This window comes from Poeciliopsis prolifica, unplaced genomic scaffold (assembly GCF_027474105.1).
Source record: "Poeciliopsis prolifica strain line A6 unplaced genomic scaffold, Auburn_PproV2 SCAFFOLD003, whole genome shotgun sequence".
Classification (NCBI taxonomy): Eukaryota; Metazoa; Chordata; class Actinopteri; order Cyprinodontiformes; family Poeciliidae; genus Poeciliopsis; species Poeciliopsis prolifica.
In genome coordinates, this window is record NW_026562378.1 from 11,715,944 (window position 1) to 11,739,192 (window position 23,249).

At 39.3% G+C, this 23,249-nt stretch overlaps 2 protein-coding genes across 4 annotated transcripts in view; both read left to right on the top strand.

Moving 5' to 3' along the window:
• Positions 1–3,687: 3,687 nt before the first annotated feature.
• Positions 3,688–8,740, top strand: LOC129357931 (neurogenic differentiation factor 4-like). The gene is made up of 2 exons (XM_055026860.1): positions 3,688–3,840; positions 6,407–8,740. The coding sequence occupies exon 2, from the start codon at positions 6,413–6,415 to the stop codon at positions 7,412–7,414; it is 1,002 nt and encodes a 333-aa protein (XP_054882835.1). The 5' UTR covers positions 3,688–3,840; positions 6,407–6,412; the 3' UTR covers positions 7,415–8,740.
• Positions 8,741–13,915: 5,175 nt separating this feature from the next.
• The window catches only part of LOC129357837 (zinc finger protein 385A-like), a 40,110-nt gene continuing 30,776 nt past the window's right edge, over positions 13,916–23,249 (top strand). For 2 of the 3 annotated variants that reach the window (XR_008605635.1, XM_055026823.1), the window contains exon 1: positions 13,916–14,389. Coding sequence is in view for 2 of the 3 variants with exons in the window: in XM_055026823.1 (XP_054882798.1) it covers positions 14,377–14,389 (13 nt within the window). In the remaining variant the exon portion in view is untranslated. Of the gene's footprint in view, positions 14,390–19,554; positions 20,329–23,249 lie in introns of those variants that run through there. The other variant, XM_055026825.1, reaches the window with a different exon arrangement.

The window sequence follows — 23,249 nt, forward strand, 5'->3', positions numbered from 1 at the left end:
TATTTCGTCAGAACATATTACATTTTCTGAGCTGGTGGCTGGAAATTGGAAGAGTAAATCTTCTCTCTTTTCACACTAGACTCCTTTTAGAGCCCCAATGGAATCAAATTAAATCATGGAGTGGTAAATAAAAGGGGAAAAAAAAGATTCAATTGTGTCCTTTGTTGCTCACACAACTTTATAATCAAATTATAGCTGGCCACCCGCCAGCGTGTCCTCGCATCTCCCCCAACGGGTATTCTGCCTGCAGATCTCGTGAACCACCTGACTTTTGTTTTGTAATTATATTATCCCGCACTCTTTTTTAGCGTGTTGTGGCTAATGGCTGAGCGGGCTATCCCAGCTGCACATGCAGAAACAAAGCTGCTTATGGGGCCAGACAATGGAGCCATGGAACAGGGACGCCTGAAGGCGGTCATCCAATGAGCACGCACAACAGGGGGGCTCGCAGAGGGTTTAGGAAAGGGTTAAGAGGGTTTTCAGGGGTGATCGCAGAGGAGGGTGTCAGTTTAACCCAGGAGTCGGGGGGCCTTCAATGAGATGGTTAGTGGAGGGACACATGGTCAACATCACCTCTGTCTCCCCAGGGTCGGCGCTTGGCTGGAGGCTGGTTCAAGTTTGGCTTAGCTGCTGGCCATTTCTAAAGTTGATGAGAGACCATGAAATACAGAGCAACGTTCATTCTCTGCCGGTGTTTTGTGAGCTTTCCAAACAATTTGGCTGAGCTGACCATATTGTCACTGCTCTCGCCAGTGGACACAGACATATGCAGAGAGACGGTGAGGGATGCGATTGGTCTGCTGAGATGACCTCAGACTGTCATTGGAGGCCGCTGCTCTTGTGTTGCAAAAACCTTTCAAACTGCTGCCCGTGTAGCATATCCTCGACGGCTTACAGAGCCTTTGAAAATGTTTTTATGCTCCTTTATGCTTTACCATAGTTTGTGATGTTACAGCTTTAAGTCTAAATGTATTTAAACAGTTTAACTGAAATATTGTATGAGTTTGTGGGCTGGGAGTTCATAAGTTACTCCTTTTCCAGTATGTCAGGTTTATTGTGGCATGAAAATATGTGTCTTTTGCATTCCTTGTTCTTGTGCATGAATTTATACTACTATCATATTCGATTTAAAAAAAACTAAAATAAATAAGTACAAATTATTCCACCTGGGCTGTGGACCTGTGCAGCTCCTCCAGAGTTACTATGAACCTCTTGTCTGATTAATCTGTCGTTGTCAGTTCAAGTGGATGGTCGTGTCTTAGTGTGTCATAGTTTTGCCAAAGTTGTTCTAACAACAGATGATGCATTGTTCCGGTGAAATCTTATCAGCTTCCTTGAAGCTACTGAAGAAAAGAATCCTCTCTGCATGATGGTGCCTTCAAAGTTTACATATATTTGACAAATTTAGAACTACCACAGTAAAGAGAGATGGATATAAATGCAATTTTTTACTTTTAATGTGTGGAAAATGTATTATTTTCTTTCTATTTTATGTTTATCATATAAATTCATATATTTCCTCCAACAGTTTGAGGGGCATAGATATTTTTGTGATACTTTTTTATTGAGAATAGTCATATCTGCACGCTGCTGTACCCTCCACACAGTTTGTCTGGCTTCTCTCAGAGGATTTCCACTATGACAGATGGACAAAACCCACTTTCCCCCCACTGTCACACTCAAACACTCTGGGAATTAACAGGAGGGTCATGTTTGTGTGTGTACTGAAGTGAAGTTTTACATGTCATTCAATTTTAGGAGATAAACTAAATTCATATCCCGAGAAAGGTAAGGGAAGGACGAAGCAGCCGAGGGAGAGCGGATGGACATCTGAGCCACAGACAGAGACGACCATCTGCAGCAGGACTTCATCACGTGTGGACACTGAGGGGGAACCAGGGGACTTCACGGCACGGTTACAGCTCTACTCTCTAGCAGCACCTGTGGAGCAAGACGACTAAACTCTAAAGAGGGTCTACCTCAAAAAAAGAGTAAATAAATAAAGGTAAGTTTGTTGAAAAGCTAGTGAATGTATATTTTCTGATGCAAATAAAAACGAATATTAAAAAACCATGAAGCAAGCGTGTGCGGAGGAGGCACTGAGCCTCAGCCATCACTCTCCCCTGCTGCTTCGTCTCTGGGGATGCAGACGCCGGGCTCTGCTATTCCCATCTCAGGCTGCAGGTGTGGAGTCGACAGGAAAGGATGCAGGGGGAGGAGCAAGGTGGTCGGCTGGGGAATGAGACAGGAGCAGGAGAGCATAGATTTCATTTATGGACCAAATTGTTACCCAGCCAGCCTGTCGCATTTCTGTGTTTTATACGTCTGGCACACAGTCACAGCTTTGAATTTGAATCAGTATTTCAAACCCAAAGATGTTTTACTCGTTGAACAATTTCCTGAAAACTGAGAAAAAAAAACAGTCAAAGACATTAAAGGTTTCAAATGTTTCACCAAACATTAAAAAAACTTGAAGCAGTCAAAACAATTTCTCATTTCTGTCATGGAAATTGTTTGCCCACAAAATATACAATTATTTGTACATTTCTCAATTAGGTTATACATTAATTTAATTAATAAAAGTCTTGATGTTTAAAGAAAAGTGAGCCATTTGGTAAAAAAAAAAAACTGAACGTCTGGTAGTTAAAAGGGACTTTTTAAAATTATTTATGATTTTCTTTGTTCCAATCAGTCAAATTTTATCCACTGATCATGCATTGTGCATCCACTCAATAAGCCACAAACACACTTTCAAAGAAATAATGAAAACAAACTGCTAGAAGTTATTGTCACATAAACTGAACATCCAGAGAAAGGAGCCCAAGAACCTTCAATACTTTAAGGTAGGTGAGCAACACATGTGAAGAGTTTCAGGAGATGTTTTATTCCCTTTCATCCCAGATTTGAATAGTTTTATTGATGCACAAAAATTGAAATAAAAAATCTCAGGAGCTGAATTCTTATTTATATTTGGCTCATGTTTTAATATAGTAAAATGAAGCTTTCAGGAATCCATATGAATGTAAATTGTGGTTATGCATGTTTCACATTTTTAAAAGCAGATTTCTGCGCTTTAGAATTTCTCAAAGAGTAAACAATTTCTCAACTAAATCAAGGACCGAACTGCCTTTTATTGACAATGTTGTAACCCCCCCCAGATCTCATCTCCTTCACTGCAGAGAGTCGGGGGTCCCGAAAGTCAGATCGGCCATAATTGCGCGTCTCATGCGCCTATGTGGCCCTTCTGGTCAGAGCAACCCCTCAGGGAGAGAAATGAACTTGTTCGACAGTCTATCTCCGCACTGCATTGGGATGGATGGAGCAAACACCTGCTCACACGCAACTTCAAGCTGTCACATACAGTTAGGCTCAGGCTGCTGAGCGCGTCTCCCCTCCGCTCAATGCGGCCGCGCCGCGGATTTAGCGGCCGCCCTCGCAAGGCAACAAAAGCCTGGGCCTCTACTGTTTGTCTGTCTGCACAACCTCGGAGAGCTTTTTGCTCAACTCCCAAAGACACAAGCACATAAACCGACACACGCATGCACGACGAGTGGAGCGGCGCAGGGGGCGGGGAGTGTGGGCGATGGGGGCGCGGTGAGCCACGGGTCGGACACGCGCGATCTCCAGCGCGTCAAAAAGGAGTTGGGTGGGAGTGGGAGGAGGAGCTTGACGTGGAAGCTAAAACCAGGAGCCCCTGTGGAGTGACCCGCACAGTGAAGGACTCCTCCGCTTCAGGTCGCAACTTTAGCGCTGATTGATGTGCGCAGACCGCAAACTGTGATCCGGGTTCGCAGCAAAAAGGGCCTGAAAAACTTCCTTAAGAGGGAACCACAAGTACAGGTAGGCTTCCAAATAATGCTTTAAAACACTAAGAATTTACAAAGTTTCTGCCATGATTAGTGTGTTGGTTTTTGTTTGAATTTGCACTAACAATATGCAGGTGAAAAAAAAAAAAAAAAGAAATACGAGGCAAAAAGTTTCAGTAAAATCAAGGGAAAATCTGTATTAAAGGTTTAGTTATTTAGCAAACACATAATAGTCAAAAAGAAAAATCCAGTTTTGGTTCAGCGCTCTGTTGGGCCAGTGATCTGGAGGATGTCAATATTTCGCTTAATCCTCGTGGTCGCCGCTTCATCCACTGAGTAAATCCTGCGCTGCCCCAGTTTGAGGTCCTGTCAGTGACTTTATCTCGCTGCAGCATTACCAGTTCACAAAATGACCGGGATTAGGCTGACCCCGAGCAGGGCGGGGGGGCACAGTGTGGCAGTGCGCGCACAGAAGACAATAGATTCATTTAAAAACACACACAATCTACTAATGTGAAGAACAATTATTTTATTTTAGGTTTTAAGTTAAGTAATAATAACCAGAGGCGCCTCTGGGCAGGGAGGGAGGAGCTGTCCGGTGCTGAAACAAGCCATGACAGACTAAATGTTATCTTTTACGCAATGAATAGTAACTATTAATGATTGAAATGATTAATTATGTTGATTATTTAGGATTTACAAAATTTACTAAAAGGATAATCCTTTTCATCTCAACACAGGATAATTTACAGTTGTTTTAAATACTTTAAACTTTATTTCTGTTCAAGAAATTCAGCATTTGTAAGTTTGAATATGAAGCTGACTTTTATTATTCCAAACAGTTTGATAAGCAAGCAAAAGCTTTGTATTATAAGGCAAATTATTTCAAAATAAAGGCAGAGATTGTTCCTGTCAGTTCGGTCTTGTTTTATTTTACTTATTTCACTCCATAAATCATTAAAACAAAATGTACATAATGACGAACAAGATCTGGTGAACTGAGTGAAAAAGAGCAGGAAGAAAAAGTCTGGATGGGACTTCATTACTATTTAAAATATTCATGTACTGAACCCAAAGTTCACATCATCTGTCTCAAATAATAATATCCCACGTTATTGAATACCTTTAAAAAATATTTACATTTTTTAAAGGTATTCAATATAATAATATATAAAACTCCAAATTGTAAAATTTTTAAGATCATTTTGTCACTTGTGATTTTTGCCACTGAATGTTACTTCTTCCAGACAGAATGGAAAACATTTTATTTGTTCAAATATGGACAACATGATTCAAATTTAAATGTTTAGCTACATTTTCATATTTTTTTTTTTTACAAAACATCCACCAAGACATTGATGTTTTTAAAAAATCTAAAGGAATGTTGCATTATAACTTTGTTGTGTAACAATATATAATATCTTATAAACAGTATTAGTTTCAGTACGTATAATCCAGATTTCCATGCATTGCTTTTGAGTTCTAGAAAATTAAATTCTCTGCAAAAGCAATTTCAGTTTCTGATCTGTTGACACGAGTAACTTCACTCTTTGGATGTGAAAGCAAAATTGTGCACTGAAAATCTTTTTCTTGGAAAAACCAACAACATGAGCTACATAAGCTCTTAGTATTAACTTAGTAGTTGTTGAGCTCTAAGAAAAGAATATGACATGATGCATAAAACAGGCCAGAAACAGATCCATGTAGAGCTGCTCTAACTGCACAAGTTAGAAATTATAATAATCTGATTTTGCATGGAACGTTCTTCCCCAAAAACAAACAACAAAAAAAAGAGTTTTACCAATAAACACAGACAAAACCATAAATATACACGAACTTCATCAAAAGACAGCAATTTATTTTCTTACTGTCTGACATTAAATCATAATAATCTTTTGCTTTTTGAGGTCAGTTAGGATTAAAAGCATTATTTTTATTTGCAAAATGCCAGGATGAAGAGACAGATTCAAAAGCAAAACAAAAAAACAGCAACTTTTATTTCACCTTATTCAAATTCAGAAACTTACATTCACTAAGATGCCTTTAAATAATTTGGGAAAGCCTTTATCACGGTTTAACGGGTTTATAAGGCCAATAATATGTCTGAATAATATTTCATTAGCAAAAGTGTGGGAAAAGCCTTCATAAAGTAATAACGCAAATGCAGTCAGCGATAAAGACCCTAATTTTTGTAGACATGAAGAAATACCAAATGTTGAACTTGGAACAAATTAGTATTTTAAATTGCCAATAACTTTAAGTAATCCATGTTTTAGCAAGTAGCGATCTCAAATCTTATTCCCAACATGATGTACATTGTTGAAAAGATCAGAGGAAGAAAAATTGAGTAAGAGTCGTTCTGTCAGGAGGAAATGACCAAAATTACAACAAATTATTGTGAGGCTGGATACTCAAAGTCATAAAGTCTAAATGGCAAGAAGGTAATGCACTTAAACTTTTGAGCTTGAAGTTAGTTGGATTTCACAAAAATAAGTTTAATAAAGTTTGGTCAAATTTAAAGTATATATCTGAATTAAAATGCTTGAATGTTTATAAACCTTTGCAAAAGCATATGTGGTTGACAAAGCTCCTGTTTGCAGAACATCATGATGATTAAGCCATATGTGAGACTAGCAGAGGGAGAGGAGGTCATCAGCCCTCTGCAGTGGATGGATGGAGATGTGAGCTCACCGGACGGGAGCGCCTCCGTCCCAGCGCACCACTACGGCGCCGGCGGAGTGTCCCAGCAGAACACAGAGATGGGAAGTGAAGACGCAGAGGAGGATGAGGAGGATGCAGATGAAGGACTGGAGGACGAAAATGAATCTAGGAGACGTGGGCCCAAGAAAAAGCGAATGACCAAAGCCCGGCAGGAGCGCTTCCGTGCCAGACGTATAAAAGCAAACGCCCGGGAACGCTCGCGCATGCACGGCCTAAATGATGCTCTGGAGAACCTGCGCAGCATCATGCCCTGTCACTCCAAAACACAGAAACTGTCCAAGATTGAGACGCTGCGACTGGCCCGCAACTACATCTGCGCTTTGTCCGAGGCCCTGGAGGGAGGGCTTTCCACCGAGAGCAGGGCTTTCATGGAGACACTCTGCAAAGGGCTTTCTCAGCCCACAACCAACCTGGTTGCTGGATGTTTACAGATTGGATCAGGTCCCGGTGCTGGGATGAGACCTGAGGACAGACTTGGAGTTCGTCCACCACCTACTCCTCTGGGAGGCATAGTGGGGTACAGCTCTCCAGGCCTGCCGAGCCCCCCATACGGAACCTACGACACGGCTCACATGCTTCACCTGAGAGCCATGAAAGGAAGGCAGAGTGAGAACCATTCTCCGCCGGAGTATAATGCTGGAAGTGTGGGAACCCCTCCATATGACGGCCCCCCAACACCGCCGCTGAGCATCAGCAGCAACATGGTGCCCAAACAGGAGCCTTCCCCCCATTACCCACCGCCTCCACACCAGTACTCCCCCTCCACCGTGGACCAGGTTCTCTATCAGACTCAGACCAACTATGATGTTCACCTGGAGGCTCCATATGACTCCTACCATCCACTGCACATGGTCCCAAGACAAATAACCTCAGTCTACAGAGACTGAGACGAATCCAATACAACATTTCATGAATCACTCCAACCTGACTGATTCCAAGCAATGGACCCTTCATGACCTCTTTAAAAGGGATCTGTTATGCAAAATTCACTTTTTGACTATTTTTATACTTTCGTTTGAATCTCAAATGCTTCTAAAAACAGTCAGAGTGCTTAAAAACCCCCAAAAAACTCTGATAAATTTTTTGACAAAAGGTTTTTTGGTGACTGAAAAATGAGCCATTTCAAGAATTCTCTTATTTTTGAGTCATAGTGCATCGTTACCTAGCAACCCCAGCTGAGTGAAGTCCGTCACCTAGCAACCCAAGTGAAGCTCTGCTCTTTTTACTGCTGTACAATGGCTGCTGGAAAAGACAAGTGCTTTGTGGTTGACTTACCGTTCATCAGCCACTTGCTGCAACCTTGTTGACTAGGCAGAAGCCTCCACCAATGCTTTTCAAAGTTGTACAGTTGTATAGTCATTAATCTGTTTGCCGCCATTTTCACGTGTGAGAGTAAACATTGATTTGGGGCTGTAGGGAAGGAGGTCAGCAGCAAGACATCCTGAACCACCTCGTTCTGAAAGGAAGGCAGAACAAGGCAGACAAAAGTTTCATTACCTTATGATGATTTTGCTCAGAACATGTGATGAACATATTTTTTATAAAGCCCATAAACCTTTCTCATTCTGTTCAAGGAAGCATCATAGGTCACCTTTAAGACTGACCGATCTCTTCATGAAGAACTACTAGGGTAACTTTAGGGTTTTACAAACACAAGGTGCATTTGCACTGTAGATTAGCACTGCTAAGTATGATTAGAAAATACTTGACTGAAACCAATAGATTATCTTCCAAACTGATAACCAAATGATCAAAGGAGTGCTCAGGTCCTCAGCTGATGCTTCAGCCATTTTGCCCAGATCTTCTGGTACTGTACAGAAAGCACTTCTAATTTTTGCTTTGGCGACATGAGATCTGCTGCATAAAGTACGTTTATTTATTCTTTAATTTAATACAGTGTATATGAAGTTTGTTTTATACTTGCATATGTTTTGTCAATGCTTTTATTTGTTTGCTTAGTTGATCCTGTTGAGCTGTTTTTGTGTCCAGTTTCCTTTTTGTGTTCTGTTTAGATGTTTTGCACTAAAACACATCAAAAGGTAAATTTCTCAACATGATTTACTTGATTTATTTTAGATACTAGAAAAAGAAAATCATACTTTTCTCAGGTTGACGAAGTAGCCATTTTTGCATTGGATTTGTGTCATGTATTAGACTTATTCACTCTTGTTTCTATTTGGAAAATGTATCATTAAAATATTTTTGAAAAATTGTTCAACGCTGCATCTTTCATGGGTAGATATGCACACATTAATCTGGGTTTTAGAATATCTACTTACTGGTATATGTTTTGCTCTGGCTTTATATTATTTACTTTCCAGTTTATAATTCATTAGATGTAATTTGAGCTAATTCAGAAAACTGGTTGATCATTGGTTGATTAAATGATTCACACGTTTACCTACATAAGAGACATTCAGGATCCATTGGGAGAAATTTACCAATTTAAGACATATATGCTTGACATATTGTGACAACTCATTCATTCAGATTCTATGTTAAGATTTAAATGTCCACTTAAATGTTGTGAAGGTTGAGACTATTCAACAGAGACCTATAAATACATTTATAAATTTTGATCAACATGATTTATTGAATTAAAATTGTAGGAGGAAGCAGGGAATTGTACATTTTCACACAAATGGATATAAAAAAATATTTGCAACTTGTTCAAAGAATGACAAACTTATTTTATGATGTTCACAGGCCACAAAGGATTTGAAGATTGAACAAGTAGTTTTGAGAATTTCAGCTCATGAGAAGTTCATCAAAGCGAATGAGAAAAATGTGCAGCGCTTTTTAGTCATAACTCAAAATACTTACATGACAAGTCTCATTGTTACTTATGAATATTCATGTATTCATACATGGACATGGAAGGACTCAGATGACTTGGGAGTGTCTAAACATAATCCAGGATGAAAACAGCAAAGACAGACAGACAGACAGAGATGCATCCCTCTCCTCTCATTTTTCTCTGCAGCTCTGTGGTTTAGCTGCCCTAATCCCAGGGTTGTCTCTTAATGAAGCCTGGATGCGTGAGGCTGGATTGTAAGATAAAGATTTTATGATTAACGTGTCTACCCGCCTGTGCAGACTTCTCTCCTCACCGCCTCCGGGTCGGCATAATCCCACAAACTAAATACTCACATAAATACAATTGACTTCACACAGAGAGAGCCGGAGTTAGAGCCAGAGAAAGAGAGGAAAACGGATGACAGAAATAACGGATCTGATCTGAGAGCGGTGGTGTTGGTCAGCATCAATGACCACCCACAGAGAGGTCAATGAAAGAGGTCACAAGGCCACACCGGGTCAGGGCTCAGTGGTGAGAAGGGTCACTCACTTCTTCTCATCATTTACTTTGTATTTCTGCGCAGAGTTGCAGCAGCTCATCATTTTAGACCAGATATTTGTAAGTATGATGTTAGAGGCTGCATTATGGGAGACATTTTCCTAATCCCGATAAACACACTGATGAACATCCCAGTCCTGATCCGTGTGGGGAGAAATATATCGCTTTGTTTTCACAAGGATTAGTATAAGCCTCTGTGTGTAAGAGTATATTTGTAAAGCAGAGAAAAAAGCAGGGACTGTGATGAAGGGATGGGATAAATTACAAAAGAAGGGCATCTCTCTGGACAACAGACATGCAGACACTCACAGACAGGACGTTTAGCTCTTCCATGATAAATGATGGATTTGATAAAGTGCTCGCTTTAGAGCAGAAAACATTTAAAAAGAAAGAAGACAAAGAATCAGCTGAAGTCCCAATGAATCTTTTTGAGCACCGACATCTTAGTTTGATGAAGGAACATAAAATGTTTTGGCTGCATTGAAGATCTTTATTGCTCATATCCTTCATCAGCTGCTCTATATTCTCCTCATACAGTAAATCTCTCCTGGTTGATCATTGTCTGTATCCTCAGTGTCAGGTTTTCCTGTGCATCCGTTGCTTTGCTATTTCAGTCAGTTTATTCCTCTGTTCTCGTTTTCCTGTTTTTTAATTCCAGAATACGTCTTTGCTGCAGTTTTCTGACATTGAGTTTGATTTTCTTGCATATCCCTGTTCACTCTGCATGGTTAAATATGGGCCTTCATTGAGTCTAGTTAGTGCCTGAAAGAAGCAAATCTGTCTCAAATAAAAATTTTCTTCAATAGAAACAAATTGTAATCTAGTCCTTAAAAAAAAAAAAGTTTAAAATGAAAATCTGATCTAAGAAAGTTTAAAATTGCTTCAATTAGATTCATTTTACCAGGGTTTTTATGGATACCATCACCTGGGCCACCAATTATTTTAAAAACCTGTATATTGTTCTTCAAGCGTCTGCATCTCAGTTGCATTTGTTGGAGTCTGCAAAGGTTTGTCTGGCATCATGTTCATCTTACATGCCCACGCAGTCGGATGTGCTGTTTGGGATAAAACACTGCTAAGCTGCTGATCGGGGCTCAATGTCTGAACGTTTCCATTAATTCTCTAATCCTGATGAAGAGAGGCAGTCAGTGCTGCCTCTGATGCACAACACTGTCCGAGAGAGCGACAGTTTTATTTCATAAAAACACCGGGGGGGAAAACGATGTCAAGAAGGGCAGCTGTCGAACACAGAGGAAGACAAACACCGCCACCAAGTGGTGAGTGCTGTAAATGCAGAGTAGTTTAGGAGTTTGGCCACAAGATGTCACTGTTGGACCATTTCTTGAAGCACTTACGTCTGCTTCTGAAAACGTCGAGGTATAGATGGGATGTCATCTATTAAACATGGTCAGCTGAAGAATCTAAATGTGCAAATTGAACATTCCAGTAAGATGTTTTAATATCTCCAGATACATATTCACGCAAACAGAGATAAAAAAATATATATATATGTTTGGTGGTAAACACCACATGCCTGCAGACCGAGGGGGGAGCGGGATGTTTTGGAATAAAATTAGCCTATTTGCATGTAAACTGGCTGATGGAGTTTGTTTGGATCAGAATAATCAGGCTAATGAAGATACCTGGGGACTCCGCTTCATCACAAATCTCCATGCTGCCCTCTATCCTGCGAGCAATCATATCTGTAATTATTTACTGTGAAAGTACATGAAGCGGGATTAATCAAGGAAATCTGACTGATTAAATCTTCAAAGGCAGCAGTGATGTGCAAAAGCTACCAGGGAAAGAGGGGATGGAGTCGGCGCTTTTATCCTTGACGCGGAAAATAGGGATGAGAGTAAGCAGGCGGTTCTTTTCAGGGGCCTTGAAGTACTTTACGGAAAAAACAGCCACAGTTTGAGGGAGGACAGGTCATTTGAGTTGATTGTACTTGATGACTGCAATTATGAGAGATACTGGAGACACATATAATATTTTAGTTATTCGCTTTAGGTATGCAACATCTAAAAGAATACATTGTGTCTATTGTAAAAATAAAGTTGCTGAATTTTGGGTTTGTGTCTGCACATTTAACATTTTCTAGATGTATTGAAAAGATTCTTATAAAAACATAGTTTGAACAAGTGGAAGAGGTATGAAAAAATATAATGGTTAATAGTTAATAGTTCACAAGAAGTCAGGATTTGAGTCAGCTTTTGCCTTTGGACCTTGTGGATCCATATCAATCTGAGCTAAAAGGGATCAGACTGGTGCATATATAATGTATATGCACCACTGGAGCATATATATTCATATATATATATATATATATATATATATATATATATATATATATATATATATATATATATATATATATATATATATATATATATATATATATATATATATATATATATATATATATATATATATATATATATATGTATATATATGGGGGAATGTAATTCAAAGTATTGAATCACCAGTTTTATATGGATTATGCATCAAATGTACACATATACACATATAAACAGAACAATAAGCCTTTATCAGTATACTTTGTGTATTCGGCTGCCATATAAATGACAGAAGTTATGTCACGGCTCTGCATTTGATGGGCGTAAACACTGCCGAGCCACATATAGATCAGAGACACAGACGAATGTAGCGTCCTGCAAAGCCTTGCAGATGTTATGTTGAGTATTCATGTAAAAGTTTTATGACCGAGAGAGAGACAAAACTGTTTGGAGAGAGCAGCGCGGTCAGCTGTCTTCACACCAACAATGCTGTCAGGATATAAACATGTTTACAGGTCTATTTTAAGCCCTTCTCCATTTTAGCCAGAAGAAAATATGTCTGTGGAGCATTACAATAAGATGTGGTTGAGAGAGAGCTATGCAAATGGTTGGGTAAGAGTCTAGAAAATTTATGCAAGAGTGTGTAATTTGTTTTTAAGTGATGGAGACTCATCTTTGTGTGTCTGTGTGTTAGTGTGTAACTGTGTCCCCTGAAGAAATGTGCTTACAGCTCCAGTTTGCCGTCCTTCCTTGCTGTCCCTGAACCTGACCTCTACGCGGCACGCTGCCAGACGGAGCTGGTGCATCTGTTTTCTGGGAGATCGCATTATTCAAATGGAATAAAAATCAGGGAGTGTGCCTGAAATAAAAGGGGAATATGAGTTTAAATGAATGCATCGTTAAAAGTGCAATTGGAGCCCGTCATTTCCAACGGGACAAGTGTTTTATCGCAGTTTACACAAAAGGCCACTGTCACATTTTTATATTTCTGTACGATTAAACCCAACCACACATGTATTTACCACTTTGCGTCAAAGCGTACAGGAGCGAAGACCGTCCTGTATATCAGAGTTAGATTGACATTTACTCGTCGGTTTCACCTCGGCGCTCGTCTTCTGCTCCTTCACTCTCTCCTTGCGCACCTCTTTAAAATGACACATGCGAGCACATTTCAGATATCTGATCTGAATCTACACCTTAACTGGCAGCGAGGAGGAATTGGCACGTGGGAACGGAGAACTCCCACAGTATCAAGTTCACAAGGTTTGGGGGACTGTTTTAATGTCAAAGTTGTGCTTTTAATTTTCATCATTGCTTTTGTTTGTGTTAGTTTTGCTTACAAATCTGCTTCGTGTGCTGATCTTGTGCTCCATGTTTCCATTTAGCAAACTCAGTATGGTCCTCCAAAAAGTCTCCTCACCATTTTAGTTGCTAAAACATCCATTAAATCAGATAATAAAAACATCTTAGGCTGCAGAATGTACCTGGAAACTCATAGAAGAATCACAGTCAGTAGTTCATCTCTGTCTACCAAGTCATTTTTTGCATTTTCTTATTCCACTGGAATCTTCGAGTCTCGTTTCCGTGACTCAACATCCTCCTGCACCCAGTTTGCAATCCCTATTTTCTTTGATCTGCCATCCGTTGCTGGGTTTTCCCTCCTCCGTTCAGCCCCTCCTTCCCTCACATTCCCTCTCTCTCGCTGCCTGTATCTCCCCCCTTCCACAGTTGTCCTCACATATTAGGTTCCCCTGTCCTAAGAAGCAGAATTAGCCTGGAATCTTGTGCACTTGTTTCCTTCAATCCTAGGAAGGAGGCGACGGCATGAAGGGAAAACGAGAGGGAAATACAGACTCTTAAGAGGCTTTGAGGCAAACTTAAGAAAGGAGGATGAACTGTGTGAAAGGAAGATGAACATGCAGATGCTTGTTGTTTGATGCGGCTTCACTGAAGGCATGTGGCTGCCTGCACACAGTGATTCCCTCTGCACTCTCCAGCCGACTGGTGGAAGATCTGCATTCATGTGGCTGAGTGCTACATGATTTATCCACCCAAAATAACGTGAGAATACTTTCTTTGCTCCACTCTACGCGGACGTATCCATACTACTTTATGCTGGCTGACGCACTGAGTTCTGGAGCTGCGGAGAACGGATCTAAATCAGTCTGAACGACGTGAAGACCGGAGGCAGCAGATGTGGGGCTCAGGTAAGGCTAAGCAAGCACCTTCAGGTAGCAGTACCTGTCCTTTGATCCCTTTAAAAAGAGCCGAGAGGCTGCATCAGCTGGAGTCCGCTCATGACTGCCTCTTTCTGAACAGAACCAAAGAGCAAGTGGCATAATAACACGAGGCTGTGAGGGGTTTTATGCTTTGATGAAAGTTTGGACAATCGTCTGCAGACATCGGCATGTAATACGTGTCTCTCCCCTTAATCCTGTTCTGGCCGGCGGGTTTGATGCAGCAAAAAGAGCGATGGAGAGGAGGAGGGGGATTCAGGGAGCCAAGTTTCATCTGTACACCATGATTGGCTCCACGGTGTGAATTGGTGGCGGCAGAATCATGCTGTGAGGATGCTTTTTTTCACCGGGAACAGGGAGGATGGTCAGAGAATATCGAACCACTAACAGTTTGAATCAAATGAGTTACAATGGTCCTGTCAAAGTCCAGACTCACATTTAATCTGTTGCAAGACTTGAGAAGTGATGTGTGCTGACTCTGTTCAGCTATTCCATCTGAGCTTGAGTTGTTTTGAGAAAATATTGGACAAGAATATTGGTTAGTCTTTAGATCTGCAGATCTGGAAGAGACAAAACCCAAAAATATTCTTGCCGAAATGGCACCAAAAGGTGGTTTTGCAAAACATTTACTAAGCAAAGATTAAAGCACACGAACGGACATTATCTGAAAAAAATAAAATAAAAATCATACTTCCGCTTTCAAAATATGTTTTTCTGTGTTGGTCTATCACAGAAAATCCCAATACAATCCACTGAAATTCCGCAGACTGTGACAAACATGAAGAAGTATTAATATTATTTCAAGCTACAGTATTTCCTGACATGCAAGCTGTCCCTCCTGCAGCTTTACAACAGAAATATCATGCACACAGAAAAAGCCCCAGGTGGTGGAAGCAAAAAGTCAATAAAACTGCAATTCAGCGATTGCATTCTGCCTGAGGAAGACATGAAGCGGAAATCTCCAAAACAAGAATTTCAGTCTGTTTTCCTTCTGTTGTTGAAAAGATGTCTGCTAACACAGAGCTAATAAAAAGTTTTAAGTTTTTAGACTAAAATATGAAAACCTTAAGGGTTACTTAAGATTTTTATGTTTTAGGGTTTTGCTCCCTGCTATAAATGTGATTTGTAAAATCATTTAATCAGATGATTGTTTTAGTTTGGGAAGGTAGTCAGAGCTTAATTAGTTTATTCTTTTAGAAATTTAAAGTCTAGGTGTTAGTTTTAGATAAAATTCACAATAACACTAAACAACAATAAAGGGTGTTGTTTATTGTTGTACAACAAAAAAACGTTATAAGTCTTGATAATTAGCAACAGAAGCCAATCCTGTATTTTCTCAGGAGCTTTTTAATTGATTGTTTCCTTTGATTATTTGACAAAGAGCTCCAAGTGTTTGAGGTTTGAAGACCTCCATGCCATCACCACAATCTTCAGCTCTTTCCACAGACTTCATATCTACAAAATGTTTTCCATTAAGACGGAAAATATTGGTAAAAACAAATATATCTAAGCAGCTTGTGTCTATGCATTACTTAGATTTAAGTCTGCTAGTATTTGAATACTTTGGGGTTTAAATATAATCTTTTGGATGCATCTAGTTGTTATTACTTCTACGTTGTTCTGTTTCTATGTGCTTAAAAGGCGATATAGATATATTTTCTGTATGTACTATTTGAAACATTTCTGTTTATTATTTTATGTATTTTTATCAAAACAATGCTCCCCAACTAAACAATTTGTTGTAAGTGTAACAGCATGAGACACACAAATGATCACTCCAGAATCAAAAATTAAACCCCATTGAAAACTGGGAAGCAGCTAACTTTGCTAAAGAAAATGAAACATAGAGACTAAATCCAAACTGTCTGGTAAATAATAAAAGTAAAGCATGATCCTGTCGTCTCCTCGCATTAAAGCACTTTAACCTGTTAGTGGCTGATTATAACACATGCTTAAAGCTATTTCCTTGGGAGTTACGCATCGAATGAAGACATCATTTAACTTTGGCAGGACTCTCTGCAAGCTGCTGAAGCTAATTTTAGTTTAACAAGGCTGTCGACACAGTTATGGCCTCTTGGGGCAGATTGAGGGAGTGAGAGGATGGCAGAGGTCACAATAAAGTAATCCTGACTGCACAGCTCACAGCCACAAATAAGTCATTACACTCTAACTCCAACATGTTTCTTTTTCTTTGGCATTTTTTTTGTGCAATCCTCACACCTGATCATTTGAGAACACACAGCAATGTTCAGACATAATGAATAATATGAAGAAGTAATTGCCCTGTTGCAAATTTCTAATGTTTCTGCTTATTTGAAGATCTAAATATAGTCTGACAAATAACACAAATGCAGTTTCAAAATTATTTAATTTATTAAGGAATCATAAACCTGTATGTGAAGCAGGCTAAAAGATGAAGTTCAAGAAAAAGGATGTTAGTCTGTAAAGTGTTAACAATATATTTCAGAAGCTTTGGAATGAATCACCTCAAATATAGAAATCATTGAAAAGTGATGAATCTTCCCAAAAATGCACAGCCAAGCAAAATTACTCCTCGAGTGTAACAACAATTTGCCCAGGCGTCACAACTTAAGGTTATATTCTGGTGAACCAGTTTAGCTTAGCAAAGAGCAAGTGGGATGGGGTGGGAGCACTGGGAGAAACAGAGGAGCTAGATTTTTCTTTAATTAAATATCTGTTTTATATTACACTATCACCACATAATGATAATATGTAAAAAAACAACAACATATTTTTAATAAAAGTTATGTACTGCAGCTTTAATTCTTATTTTAAAAAACATATTTTTCTCCCAGCTCACAATTATACACTACTTTGTGTTTTTGTATCATATAAATCAGATATTTAAAAAACCTTTTACGTGAATGAGGACATCTGAAAGGCCTGCAGCAGCTCGACGTCAGCCCATCTGTTTAAACCTGCGACGGCGCTCATGACTTAGTGTGATAAGGTTTCCTCATTAGTAGAGCCGGCCTGAATAATGCAGACAGGTGTATTGTTGTAGCCAATAGGCCAGGTGCTAATATGGCTGTCTGAGGGTGCAGGGTCAGATGCAGCATGACTTTAATGGATGTCGCCATGGGAGGATGAAACCAGACCACTGGGCTCATGTTGCAAACCATCCTGGATGTCTGTGGGAGAGTTTGGGTGTTGCTATAAATCCATTGGGGATTTATAGCAAAGTTTTAAGATGTTTACAAGGCTGTTAATTATAAAAATTTATTGCAACCCTTTACACAACTCACGACACCGTGGCCTTTGAAGCTCTAATAACCTTTTATTATTTAAATATATGCAAAAGAAAAAGTCTGAGGGCTTCATCAAAGCCATAATGAAAGGCTCTTCGTTTTACGGAGTTCACTTTGTGTGTTCCTCAAGACATCTTGAGGTTTTAAATATTATCAAAATATATCTTAGTTATTGTGTCTAAATTTTAGAATATTGTGAAGTTAGGAGGATAATTGAGGGAACAACATTAAATCAATAAGCAGCTGGTTCATTACGTAACTCAAGAATATGTAGCAGTTTTTCAGCGTTTAAAGTGCTTTGCATGAATTAGAAGAAAAACAAAAACAACACCAGCACAACAAAAGAAAAGCTTAACTTTAAAATGTTCCAGGTGTTGCTGGTCTGAAAGTCTTGAGCCGTCCAGATGTTTTATAGATAATTGTGAGGTTTATGTTGTTCCCATGTTTTTTTTTTTCTTAATTAAGATTCATAAACTCTAACCTGCCACAAATACTAAAGCTAGTTAGCATAGCCATCAAACAGTTTTCCTGTCAGAATAAGATGTTTTTCCACCATTAGCTCATTCAGCATCATACAGGAGATTGATTGACAGCGCTTAGGCCCTCCCCCTGACTCCGATTGGTTGTTTTTGACAGGCAGCGGTGCAGACTGCTCTCATATTATACTGTCACAACATGGTGACAGTTTTAAATGAAATTTGTTTGTAAAAGTTACAAAATGCAGCTTTAATCTTCAGTCTCACTGAACCAATATTTGAAAGACACCTTCCTTCAGCTGCGGTGCTTCAGTTGTGACTCTGGCTGTAAATTCCTGCAGGACAGATTATGTTAGGATTGCTCTGTATTTTGCTGCTTCCCCGTCTCTGCTGATGACAAGCGTTCCCACAGCATGATGCTGCCACCAACGTTTCACAGAGGGAATGATGTGTTCAGCATGACTGTAAATCTTCTACGAAACACATTCCTAGTTTGCTGTTGGCATAAGTCTTTGCATTTCTGTCAGGCTCTTTTAGATGAAGGATTGAACTGTGCTTTGAGATATTAAAAGCTTGGAAAATAGTTTTTAGCTCTAATTTTGATTTAAATTTCTCCACAACTTCATCTCTGACCTCTCTCTTGTATTTCTTTCTTAATGATGCCTGTTCACTGATATCCGCTAACAAGATGCTGAGGTGTTTAAAGAATAACTTCATACTGAGATTCAATTACAAAAGAGTGGCTCTTTCTACTAACGAGGTGACGTTAGATTTTATATTTAGAGATGTCGATGCGGCTGAATAAAAATGGACTTCACACTTTTGGTATTTTATTTGTGAAAAATATGCATTCATTTGTGTTTGTTTATCTCATAAAATCCTTGCAAAATACAGTGAAATAGTTCTAATGTGACCAATATTTTCAGCACTGCCTCATTATTTTATGGACATACTTGCTGTCAGAGTAACTCTTATATTACTGAAAGCTGAGGCTTTTGTGACAGTCTAATGTGGTTTATAAAACATCCATTAGCACAGAGTTGTGCTTTTATTAGGCTCCATTGTTCTGCAAAAGATGTGCATGCAAAGAGTATTTGAGCTCATTCGGCAGCCTTTGCCTATGACTGTCAAACAGCTGTCAGGATTTCTCTTCATCCTGCTGTTTCACCACATCTTTCTCATTTCCTCGCCCAAAACGTCCATGCAGGAGTCAGTTCACATTAACCTCAATCTCTCCTCACCTCCACACAATGTTTCATTGAGTCTCTGAAGCTGTCAATCTGCGTTGCACCTTTGTGTCTGCCTCCCTTTTTTGTTCTCCTCACATAGCTTTCAGTGAACACTGTCAACGTTTTATTTTTTTGAGGGAGGGAAGAGTATACCTCCAACCCAAAAGTCTAAAGACAGGTGGACACCAGCGGAAACATCCAGGATTATAGAGAGAGAGATGTTGCCAGAGCCGGCTTTACTGCACCTGAGAGACGAGAGAAAGGAGGATGGTGTGTGCAGCGAGACAAGGAAGCATGACTGAAAAATGACCGGAAGTAAACAGAGAAGAAACGGTGACAGAGAGAAAAGAAGAGCAGAAATGACAGCCGCATTATCACTCTGCCTCCTGATTCAAACACCACAAGTAAACGCTCTGCTCTGGCTCGTCTCATTGGCTGCACCTCCGGCCAATCATAGCTCGGGAATGCAAGGTGCCTTTAGGTTATACCCAACCCCAAAATATGAGGGAGAGACAGAGAGAGGCATGCTGTAGTGCAGAGGTTCCTCCAGTGAGGCGAGCCTCCATGTCTCTGGTGTTCCTCCTGCATCACAGAGAATAAATTACAGGCTTCCTTGCAGCAGCTTGAGTGCATGTTGTGTTGCAGCTCAGGCTGGTGGGTTTTCTCCTCCGTCAACAGCTGGCTGAGCTGAGTGTCGAGATCAGAGGCAGAGCAAGCTTCTTGCAAGGACGAGGAGGACGAAGAGGGGAACCAGGTTAGGGACTAGAAAAAGTGAAAGTTGTGATGGTGATTGGGTTTTTCCACCTTGAGTTTTACGAGTCAGAAATGTAGGACGCCAAAGATTTGAGTCATCCCTTCAGCAGACTGAGGAGTAGAGGAGTGAAACGGGAAGACAACGTGGGAAACAGAAGTGGAAGGATTCAGGATGATCCTGGGTAAGACTGCAATTGAGAGCTCTTGCTTCTTTTTACTGCTATTGATCTGACTGACTGGCTTCTCGCTGGCACACAGCTTTCTTTCAGAATGATCACTTAAAGTTTCTGCTGTCCTATCCAGCTCATTTTATAACATTTTCAGGATTTTTTACCTTCCATGAATCGCATGGCTTCAAGATTGTGGATTCTTTTGAGAATGTGGGCATTGTTTTCTTACAGGTTGGGTTACAATTTAAGTTCCTCCAGTGATCAAAATACATCAAACCTATTAAAACCGGGATTACACCCAATTTAATTTCACCACATATGAGCCAAATAGGTTCATTTCAACAACATGCCCTTTATCTGAGTTACCTCTTTTGTTCTGTTTTCACTTTTGATGAACTGTTTCATATTTTAATGTCTAAGCTTATGTTACCATATGCATGGAGCTATATATGGTAATATAAGGAAACTAGAAACCCGTTGTGGCTCTTCAGGTCAAGAACGTCACGTTTTGTGAACATAATCTTGTTATGTCTATTAAAAAAGCGATGTCACATGAGATATTATTTTTATATCATGTTTTAATGTTTCTTCATCAAAAACATACCTGGAGTTCTCTATAGCAACCATTTGAGGTGCTTAAGCTCCTACTCTCACAAAGCGCCGCCCTTTTTCACAAATCTCCTCCTTGGAGTTGCAGTTTCCAGCTGTGCTCCACAGAGCCTCTAAACTCAGCTCCTCCAGACTAGTGGCAGCAGCAATTAGCTGAGCTTATCAGACAAACTACTTCTCAGTCCAACGCTTCTGAGAATGGTTATCAACGGCATCATGGAGTAGCATTGTTGAGATGACGTTTTGTAAAGATCAGGAGCTTCTAGAGGTTTTTGAGGCCTAATTTTAAGGAATCAAATTACAAAGTCAGATTTCTTACAAGTCATGTTTGATACATGCAGCATTTTTGTAGCTAGAGGTAACATGATTACTTGATTTGTACAAACAAAAATTTCAGAATAACATCACAAAATGACCCTACAGACATCAACTCTGAAGATGTATTGTAGAAGTAAAAGAGTCAGCTTCTCTTTCAAAGAAAACATCCAAGCTGCCAAAAACCTTGTGATGAGATGGAGATTTACTTTTTGTCATTGCTAGAAAAATCACATATAGTTCAACATTTCAGTCTACAGAAGAAGATTACTTTTAGTTTTTAGTGACTTTAATCTTACACTGAAAAGAAACTGTAAATTTAGGTTTTGGAATGATTTAAATCTGAATCCAACAAAGCATCTGTGAGTGAAAAGGACAAGAAATGTTCACTCTGTGTGAAATGTGGGCTGCTGCCAATATCTGAAGAAGAATAAGAGCTGAATGTGAAAGAAAATCTGCTTCGACAAAGTAGAAGTGAAGCTGGCCCTGATTCTTTTCTGCATAAGAAACATGTTGAAGTCGGGCATTTTTTGACAAGATTGGCTGCCAAAGTCATAAAATCCTGAAGAAAATTTTACCTCAGTCGTCACACGGACAGTCGATGCGTCACAATTAATTAGCAAGGACTCAAATGAAGATTGTTGATGAAAGGAGGTTAAATGATGACATGCAGCCTCACTTCCTGTCAGCGGTCAGGCAGTTTAATTTTTACACCCCCGTCACACCGTTGAACATCAGCATCGCATTTTAATCAGGCATAAAGAAATGTCAATGGCGTCAGCAATGACATTCCACTTCCTGTTTTCATTTTGTAGCTTAAACCAACCATTTCATACCCATGTTTTTAAAATGATGTATCAGAAAATATGTAGTTCATAATATTTATTAAATATGGAGATAGATGTTATTTGAAATGCTAAATTTTGTGACATTTTTTCTTTTAATTTGAAGTGTTAAACTGAATTACTATTCATTTTAATTCTGGTCCTCATCTGATTCTTCGAAAATAAAATATGTCAGATTATGAACCCTTATGAATCCATAACAATGTGATGTGTGGTTCTGCTGTTTGACAATATTTACTAGCATTATATAACCAAATGGTGTTACAGTAAATGAGTGGAACGTAATTATTTCTGAAAAGGGGTGAAAAAACAATAACCCCTTTTCAGGTATATATGTATATATACTCTCTGTTTGCACCGAGAAGGATTTACTAACCCCAACATCCAAAATTATTCTTGAGCTCCTTCAATATATTTTCTGAATATTTTACATAATTATGATTTGAACACAAGAGGACTTTAATCAGAGTTTTAAACTCTCATCCTAAGATGGTCTGGGAGAGTCAAGGATTCCTCAAACATGCATGATGTTTCTGATGAAGGAAAACACTATAATATGATGCAAAGGTCAAAAAAGTCAATTTGGCAAAACAAGTGAAGGATGTAAATGAGAAAATATTGGGGAAATTGTATCAGGACAGCTGAACCTCATTCAAGGTTGATCAGATTCTCTGTAATTGTTTGCAGATTAAAAGTCAATAAAATTGGAAGCTGAAAGTTCATCTGAAAATTGATTTAAGCCAAGTATTAGCTTAGGCAAACAGGTGATTGCAGTTTCTGCTTTTCCCATTTTTCTCAGCAACACATTTATGCTGAATTATAGAGTCACATCATGGCTGATACATCACAGAACCTGGTATTTCAAATGGGTTATGTGAACTTTTACATTCACTGTTTAAACATGCAAACATGGAAATATAACTTGCGATAAAGAGGGAAGCAATTTAACAATATACACCTATAAATGCAGATAAATTGGGTTTGGTGTCGTAGATTGTCCTCCTCATTTCATCGACAGCATTTAATTAGAACCAGTAGCATTGTTAATTTATAATCCACATCCTTGTGATCACTCCCAATGTCTCATCTCGTCAGTGTATTAATAATAATCATAAAAATAATGAGTCCAGAATGAAGCTACTCAGTAAATTTGATTAACTGCAG

Bases quoted from the DNA above. Each gene is read 5' to 3' on its own strand.
- LOC129357931 (XM_055026860.1), top strand. From the start codon at position 6,413: ATGATGATTAAGCCATATGTGAGACTAGCAGAGGGAGAGGAGGTCATC.